Below are 9,019 nucleotides of genomic sequence, written 5' to 3'. Positions count from 1 at the left end.
TAACTGGATTAGATATCAGTACATTGGATAAAACAAAGAGTGCTCTTGGACACAACAATCTGCTAAGTAATATGATTATTGTGTCAAAACTCCAGTCTTATCTGGTTTCTGCTGACAGCATTGCTGATAACTGCTCATTCTCTGCTCTGACCAAGAAAAAAAACCCCTAAAGGTCAGAGGGTCACTGCCATAGGTCACAGGACATCCAGGATTTCCTCCTACGGCCTCACAAGGAAATCTTTACTTGAGATAAAGAGAAACCCAACACACCAAGTCGAAAATGTTAGAGTAATAACTCCCACCCACGGTGAAACCCTGACCAATCACACACCAGGTTTCCTAATGCCTTCTCTCCTCCCTCGTCCTCGGGAGCCTCTGACTCCTCCGGAGCCTCCGACTCCTCCGGAGCCTCTGATTCTCCGGGCCTCAGTCCGTCCATTTCCCAGGAGATGGACGGACATCTCACCTTCCCTCGCTCACCCCGTGTAACCCTGACACAGAACTCACGTCGCTTCCTCCTGCCGGAGCGGAGAACACTGGACGGAAAGGAGGTGAGGAGCTATTGTCGATGTAGAAAGCACTGTGCCCCCCTTTCAATCTCCTCTTCTGTCTTATGTAAGGCCCCCTAAGTCACCCACAACCCTGGCGCACAGTTAGTATAACACCCACAACCCCAAAGGTTAGTGAAGCGGGCATGGTGCCAGTTCGAACCCCTGGACCAGCAGGAAGAATGTGGGTAGGATGGGGTGAACGAAAAAAGCCTTTTCCCTATGTCTCCTATGAACGGTGTTGTTGTTGTTGTTTGGAATTGTGGTCGGCATGGCTTACGGTTGAATCAAACACCTCATCAACATGACTCCCACTACCCTGTTGCTACAGCAACAAGCCTGGCCAATACAAAGGGCGGGGGGGGGGGGGGGGGGGGGGGTTGCAGAAAGACCATTGGAATTCCTGGTCATTGCCTTGTTCAGCCTACAGAGGAGTGAGCAATTTAAACCATGGAAAAGTTATGACTAAAGAGGAATAGACTACATCAGGAAGTCTGTGTGTATGCCTTGCTGACAAACAGACTTACACACAAGTGACTAAGGAGAATTGTTTTTTTCTTCAGTACATCTGCATTTGTACCAAAGTCGTTAGTAAATTTCCACTCCAGTCTTTGGTTCTGTCTGATTCACAAAAGATCTGTTAGTCTGTATGCAGCAGGTCATTCAATGCACATGCTGTTTACCAGTCAGATACAATTACATAGATCTGTTAGACTTAAGTTATACATGACGTTTGATATCTTTTACTCATGAAGTTGTCACATCCAAATGTGCACAGATAAAGTTCCAGATGCTGTCGTTCGTGTTCCGTGTTACGCAGTACTTGTTTTTTTAATATCCAGTTTAGACTCCAGACTCCTAGCTAATGGCTTGTTTGGTACTTGTTCTAATCTGACAGTGAAATTAGTGACTGCTCTTAATAGCAGCAGCATGGGCCAAACTGTGTTCAGAGTGAGGAAGGAAATCTTTCCGGATTTGCCGCTGTGGCGACGTTTCTAATTTGGACTTTAGTCAAACAACCCAGCCCTGGAACTCAGCGCCTGTTTAGAAATTGGTACGTAATGCAATCGAAGGAATGTGACTTGGGAGCAAATTGGTGCAGCGTGCACGTAAAATAAATACAAATTGAAATTCGATTTGCACAATCAGGTAGAACACGAGAGACAATGTAATCAACAGTCTAGCGCTGCTTTCTTTAAGTGGAGTGTAATTTTTCAATGATGACATCAGTGAACATCTACAACTTCTATCATAATGAATTGGTAATAAGCAACTACTCATGGACCACTTGTTCAGCCCTTAAATAGCTTTACGTACACAAACACACACACACACACACACACAGAAAAGAGAGAGGAAGAGAGAGAGAGCAGATTTCTCTCTCTGTGTGTGTGTGTGTGTGTGTCTCTCTCAGTGTCAGGCATTTTAACCTTTGGAGACCTTTGTTTTGGGGGCAGATTTCTCTGTGGGACATTTGAACATCAGAAGGCTTAGAAGATTTGAGCAGTAGTTTGGGGTTCGACGGGGCAGAACGGACTGCACTTTGAGGCTTGTCTAAACGCCATTTGAACATGCCAGTGTACTAAAAAAGTCCAGAACACACTCTAATTTGCGGAGCAACGAGCAGATGTAAGAGGTCATTTAAATTATGCATGGGTGTAGTGTAGGGAAAGGGCAGAATGAGAAAAAAAAGGAGGCGGAGTTTAAAAAAAGAACACAACTCTTCATCTTGTTCTGGGTGGGCCCAGCCAGCTGCTGACCGCCTCTGAAATCACTACAGCACCACGACTCTATAAACAGCATCCAGCACAAGACTGCACAACCTCCGCTATGTACTTACAGTGTGTGTAGAGAGAGGGTACAGCCCGCTCTAATTAATAGACTCAGCATGGCTCAGTCCTGGCCCCTACAAGCAAGGCACTGGGGCCTTTAACTCCATAAATATGTGTGTGTGTGTGTGTGTGTGTGTGTGTTATGAAAATGGCAGGATAGACACACCCTGTGGTTAAACTGGGGTTGCTTCCTAGTTCAGTTTAAAGGTGGAACTGGTGGAGCCAGCATGAGGGTGTGTCGCCACGACAACACTCGACTACTGTCATGGGTGTTAAGAGTGAATCATGCAGGAGAACATATATTTAAGCCAGTCTTTTTTTAGGAATATTGTGTTTTTTTCCCAGAAGAGCCAAACACAGCATCTCTCTTTGGTTGGTCATCAGCGAATCGGTGTCAAAAAATGCCCTGTAGGTCATCTCATACGCCAGTCTCATGTTACTATGGTAACCCCACTACGGCTGTATTTTGTGTGAAATGCCGTAATTTGAGGGAAACCTCAGGAAATCAGCCTGAGTTACCTAACAGCGCTAACGAATTGCCTGAATCCAAGACGACAGCGGAAAGGTGCTCCCAGAATCTCTCATTTGGTCTGATTTTTTTGTGATGTTTGATTTGATTTGATCACGGCATCATCCACAGAGCCCTCTGTCTCTCTCTCTCTTATTCCTTCTGAAACCTGACTCCACGTCTGCTTCAAACGGCACTGTCATCATAAAACTGTTACCAACAATCATGCCTTTATCAGAAATCTCTGTGATTCAGTTCAGTTTTTCCACGGTCAAACTTAATCTCCTCTTCTCTCTCTGTCTCTCTCTCCCCACACACACACACACACACACACACACACACACACACACAGAGTTTGTGAGCCAATCAATTTCAAACTCAGAACATCACATTTCAGATTGTAAACCACTCTTTGACCCCACCCTCTCTCTTCCCCCACCCTAACCACCACCTTATCCACACCTGCACACACTCCTCCCAAACCCTGGGCTCTAGCCACTGCTGGGGAGGGGAGTGTTTCTCTGGGTTTTAGGGGAGGGTCTCTCTTGACTGGCTGTGATAAATGACAGCTCCCCGAAATAGAAACATGAAAATAATAAATAGCAGAACGACAGGAAACAGGACCTGCGCATGTCCGCCACTCCCTGAGTGGTGTGTTTAAGTGTGTGTGTGTGTGTGTGAGTTCACGCATGTGTGTGAGTGTGAGTGTGCGCGTGCGTGTATGTGTATCTGTGTGTGTGTGTGTGTGTGTGTGTGTGTGTGTGTGTGTGTGTGTGTGTGTGTGTATGTGTCTGTGTGTGAGGGTGTTTGTATGTGTGAGTGTGTGTGTGTGTGTGCGTGTGTGTGTGTGTGTGTGTGAGTGTGTATGTGTATCTGTGTGTGTGTGTGTGTGTGTGTGTGTGTGTGTGTGTGTGTGTGCGTGCGTGTGTGTGAGGGTGTTTGTGTGTGTGAGTGTGTGTGTGTGTGCGTGTGTGTGTGTGTGTGCGTGCGTGTGTGTGAGGGTGTTTGTGTGTGTGAGTGTGTGTGTGAGTGTGTGTGTGTGTGCGTGTGTGGTGTGTGTGTGTGTATGTGTGTGTGTGTGAGGGTGTTTGTGTGCGTGAGTGTGTGTGTGTGTGTGTGTGTGAGGGTGTTTGTGTGTGTGAGTGTGTGTGTGTGTGTGTGTGTGTGTGTGTGTGTGTGCGTGCGTGTGTGTGAGGGTGTTTGTGTGTGTGAGTGTGTGTGTGAGTGTGTGTGTGTGTGCGTGTGTGGTGTGTGTGTGTGTATGTGTGTGTGTGTGAGGGTGTTTGTGTGTGTGAGTGTGTGTGTGTGTGTGTGTGTGTGAGGGTGTTTGTGTGTGTGAGTGTGTGTGTGTGTGTGTGTGTGTGTGTGCGTGTGTGTGTGTGTGTGCGTGTGTGTGTGTGTATGTGTGTGTGTGTGTGTGTGTGTGTGTGTGTGTGTGTGTTGATGAATAAGCACAGCTGGGGAGTGAAGGTGACGGATGAAAATGCTGTGTCATGCTGTGGACACTCCTACATGTTCACAAACAGTTAAACAAGCTTCCCTTCTGTCAGAACACCACTATAAGTGTTTGCAAGTTCTAGGAAAAATCAACACGTCAAAAATGCACGTGGAATTCTTGACACAGAAGACTGCAGTGACATAGATTAAACTTAAACTAAAAGATTAAGACACATAAATGCAAATGCTCACAGACATGCCTGGGAAAATCTTATCAACCTCTATTATCTACACCTAAGTTTTTGTCATGACATCTTATAAGGAGTGGCAGTGTATCATTTGCCTCTGAGGTGAAGTGACGTTGAGTGAGTGAGATGTTGTGATGAAGGCCTGTGCAGTGTCTTCACGTACTGATGTAGAATGTACTGGGAGCCTGGCTTCCCTCAAACTGCACCATGAGGATTCTACTGGTCTTGTTGTCATGGCGAAGCCACAGACCCACACCCAAAATCACGCCGCCAGCCAACTACATGAGAAAGAGATAGAAACGATGAGAGAGAGACAGAGAGAGAAAGAGAGAGAAGGAGAGAGAAGGGGGGGTATAAAAAGAGAGAAAGGGACAGAGAGAGAGACAGAGAGAGAAAGAGAGAGAAGGAGGGGGGTATAAAAAGAGAGAAAGGGACAGAGAGAGAGAAAGGGAGAAAGACAGAGAAAGAGAGAGAGAGACAGAGAGAGAAAGAAGGGGGGAGAAAAGGAGAAAGACGGAGAGAGACAGAGAGAGAGAGAGAGAGAGAGAGAGAGAGCAAGAGAGAGAGAGAGAGAGAGTGAGAGAAAGAAGGACATACTTAGTTTAACAAGTTACATCCTAACATGTATGTTATGTCAAACAGTTTCAAGCAAAAGTTTTATAAACACTCAGCTGTTTACAACTTTAAAGAATTTATTTAGCTTAGAAAAGTAACATGCGCTCTTCTCTTGACTCAGTCAAATCAATGCTGTTTACCCGCTGTCAATAAAAAAAAAGAGACAAAAAAAAAAAAAGACTGAAAGCTTATTTACAGGGTAGACAGGAATTTGGGGGGGAGGGGATTCTGGGAGATTTCACTATCAGTGTTTAAAATGCCTTATTATAGTGCAGTGTTAGAATCTCAGTCCTATTGTTTGAAGACAAGCAGGAAAGAGCTACTTCTGTAAGAGAATGGGGGGAGAAAAAAAAAAAAACAGAAGCTGGCAGGAAGGAGTGACGTGAGTATATATTTTCACTGTCACTCAAAATGCCAACCAGCAGAACACAATGGCAGGAAGTATGAAGTATCAGGAGATTCACAGCCTCTGTGTGTGTGTGTGTGTGTGTGTGTGTGTTCGGCATACACACACTTACATATCTAACACCACACATACGCTTCTGCACTCTCTCCCTCACTCTCTCTCTCTCTCTCTCTCTCTCTCTTTCTCTGAGTAAAGGCCATATTAATATGGGAAATGCTTGGGACAGAAGATGAAAGTACAGAACCAGAAACCATAACCATAAAACAGACGCTGTTCGCTGTCCTTTATATATTATGCAGTAGAACAAACAGAGTGAGGGGCCAGAAACTGTAACAACATCCTCAACGTGGCACTGAGGAAGGTCACTGGATGAAGGTCACGGGAATTGAAAAGGAAGTGACATTGTTACATCTGTCAAACTTTGCGTTGCACTGGGATTGTTATCTGTCGATACATTTCAGATTACGTGACAGTTAAAATTAAGATTCCATTTACGATTAAAGAGGTACTTAACACCGGTTTACCGTCGTTGTTCTGTGAGTGTAACAGCACAGAAGACAGTCCCACGATAACCAAACTCAGTGTCAAAATGCATTTGAAATGTGTGAATGACTGGGCCCTGTTTCTCACATGACTCTGTTTGGGCTAAGGGCTTTTCTACTATACTTATATAACATTCAAATGGCCCTGAACGGGCTTAACTAATACCAGATAAACATCCCATGAATGGCGTGAATGGAGACTTCATCGGTCTCACTGACCCAGGAAGGTGAGAGTAGTGACTAAGAGCCAAATGAGAAGGAAAAGGAACTCTGATGGGTAGAGGGAGGGGTCAAAGTTTTAAAACACAGCAAATACATCTTTGTTCCAGGCCTTGTTCACCACTGTCTCATACACAAAATGGAAGCACTGTGTTTATTTTAAGGTTTTTTAGGAGATTTTTCCCCCCACAAGAGTCTATTTACAACTCTCATATACATAATAGCACAAGAAACAGTCTCCAGCCAAAGACTGGATAACAGCTTGGCTAAGTTCAAACAAACCATTAGGCAAATACATCATTAAGACCCCTGTGCTGAGGGCGACTTTCCTGTTTGCTGGCGTGAAGAATGCATACAAGTAAATACTTACAAGATAAATGTGATGTTATAGTTCCATCTATAGGAATATCAGGAAACCTTAACAAAGGATAAATCCTGAGATATGTGGCTTTTTTTTTGTTTTGTTTTGTTTTTTACAGTAAGCTTATACTGAGGCCTGGTGTAATTTTGTCTTCCTCTATGTATGGAACTCTGTTGGCAGCTCTCTCCAAAACACCGCTGTAATTATAGAGTAAGTAAAAATACTAAAAAGCCACAGATTGCCACAGACTGCAACAGGGCTACACACACACACACACACACACACACACACACGCACACACTCAGTCCCCCTCATAGACACATGCACATGCAATCTTTACACCCACATGATGTGCATACACACACACGCGCACGCACACACACACACACACACACAGCCCCTGTAGAGCATGGGGTGGTTTGCAATAGGTCTGAAGCGTTTAAAGGCAAAGAAAGCAGATAAGAAAAGCAAAGCCATTCATCTGTCTGTGCTGACGTTTGTTTATTCCTGTTCTCAGAAAGCCACAGTAATGTGCACGACACGGTTTGTGATCCTGTCACAAAGTCAGTGAAAAGATGTTCGTCTTAGTTCTGTGTTTAAAAATGGCAATCTAAGCCCCCAAAGAGCAGTCTGTGTCCTTACATTACAGTCTGGCCATTGACTGTCATGTCGGACAAACAGATTTCTATCAAATACAGCAGGGGGAAAGAAAGAAAGAAAGAGAGTAAGAAAGAAAGAAAGAAAGAAAGAAAGAAAGAAAGAAAGAAAGAAAGAACAAGATGCAAACTTCAGATGAAGCGTAACATAAGTTTATTGAAAATAAATTATATTATTTATACGTTTATACTCATTATTTTAAAGACCTATACGCAGTTGGTTTTTGCAAGAAACAATCTGATTGTTGACGTTTTTTCTTTATACAGACTATCAGTGGTTATTTTACCCAAGCATGTCTCTAAGCACAATGTAAAACATAATAAAACATGCATAATAAAACCACTTGTGTGGCATGGACAAGAACAGAGACATTTACAAAACCATGCTCACGGACGTAAAATACGCACTCACCCAAAAAATGAAGTTGAAGAAAAAAAGCGTGTATTTAATACACTGATTGCAGCCCGTGACAGCCATGGTTTACGCTATTCTATTTCTCAGGAGAGTTAAAGCAAAAAAAAGAAAGTGTGCGCTGGTGAGAAGATGTTCTATCCAAGGATGCGCGACCGTTATTTGAGGACAGGAAGGTGTCCGATTCCCATTCGGAACAGAGCACTCTGCCGTTCTACTGCCTGTGGGGGTATTTCACTGTGTGTTTATGGGGAGCGGGAATTCAGTTCAACTCTGGTCTCAAATTAAGAGTGAAAACCGAAACCAAGAGACTGCCCACTGAGCGACGCGACTACACGAACGCACCGAGGCGGACACATGAATTTTCTGCGCTCGAAACAAGTAATAGAGAGGAAGCAGAGAGGAAAGAAAGAAAGAAAGAAAGAAAGAAGAATGTGCCAAGCGCAATCCTGTTTACTGCGATGGTCGGCATATCCACGTACCCACTCCCATTTTGGCCTGAACACTCCTAATTAAAAAAAAAAACTTTAACAAGCTATTTAATAGACTTATATTCAGTACGGGGTTGACGTAATGTACGTAACGTTTTAATGTAACAGTACAACGGGAAATATCACCAGTGATATATCACCAAACTTTTAACGTATTTTTTAAAAATCTGAAATTAAAAGAATGATAAATTATGAATTCCGAATAATAATCATGGATAAATTCATGACATGATTGTGGGTATGATATTTGGTGCAATCGCTCTGCAAAGCTCGCTAAAACAGTATTTGAAACAACTCACTATTTCAGACTAAAACACACTTAACTGCAGGGGCGTAGGTTTGGTCTGAACATTGATAGAGACGCCCCCTCCCAAACCAAATGTCTAATGCAAAACCAATGAATAGGGAGGGTGTGTAACCACTGCAAAAACAAAATGAAAAACAAACAAACAAAACAAACAAACGAACAAAAAAACAGAGGACTGTTTAATGCTTACAACCGGAGCATATCACCAAATTAGCCAAATTGACAAACACACGCGCACACACAAACACTATTTAGGGTTGCCGCCCGTCCCGTGTAATAGCCTACGTGATCGTCTCATATTTCCAAATAAAATTCAGTGTCCCTCACTGAATCAATACGAGATGCAACTTGTCCCGTAAGTTCGTGCACAGAACTGTTAGTATAAGGAGGGTGTCTTCCTCACTTAGCCTACATCTAGTTGGCAGGGTTTTGGCGCT

The 9,019-nt window shown here is 43.7% G+C and overlaps 1 protein-coding gene across 1 annotated transcript in view; it reads right to left on the bottom strand.

The window, feature by feature from the left end:
- LOC115826289 (CD81 antigen) overlaps window positions 1-8,002 on the bottom strand; it is a 14,784-nt gene extending 6,782 nt beyond the window's left edge. The window contains exons 1-2 of the mRNA XM_030790047.1: window positions 7,785-8,002; window positions 4,737-4,851 (exon numbers count right to left, since the gene is read on the bottom strand). Coding sequence (XP_030645907.1) covers window positions 4,737-4,851; window positions 7,785-7,850 — 181 coding nt within the window. The 5' untranslated portion in view covers window positions 7,851-8,002. The remainder of the gene's footprint in view (window positions 1-4,736; window positions 4,852-7,784) is intronic.
- Between the last annotated feature and the right edge of the window lie 1,017 nt (window positions 8,003-9,019).

The sequence above is a fragment of the Chanos chanos genome, chromosome 13, assembly GCF_902362185.1.
Source record: "Chanos chanos chromosome 13, fChaCha1.1, whole genome shotgun sequence".
NCBI lineage: Eukaryota > Metazoa > Chordata > Actinopteri > Gonorynchiformes > Chanidae > Chanos > Chanos chanos.
This window is presented reverse-complemented; position numbering and strand designations above follow the sequence as displayed.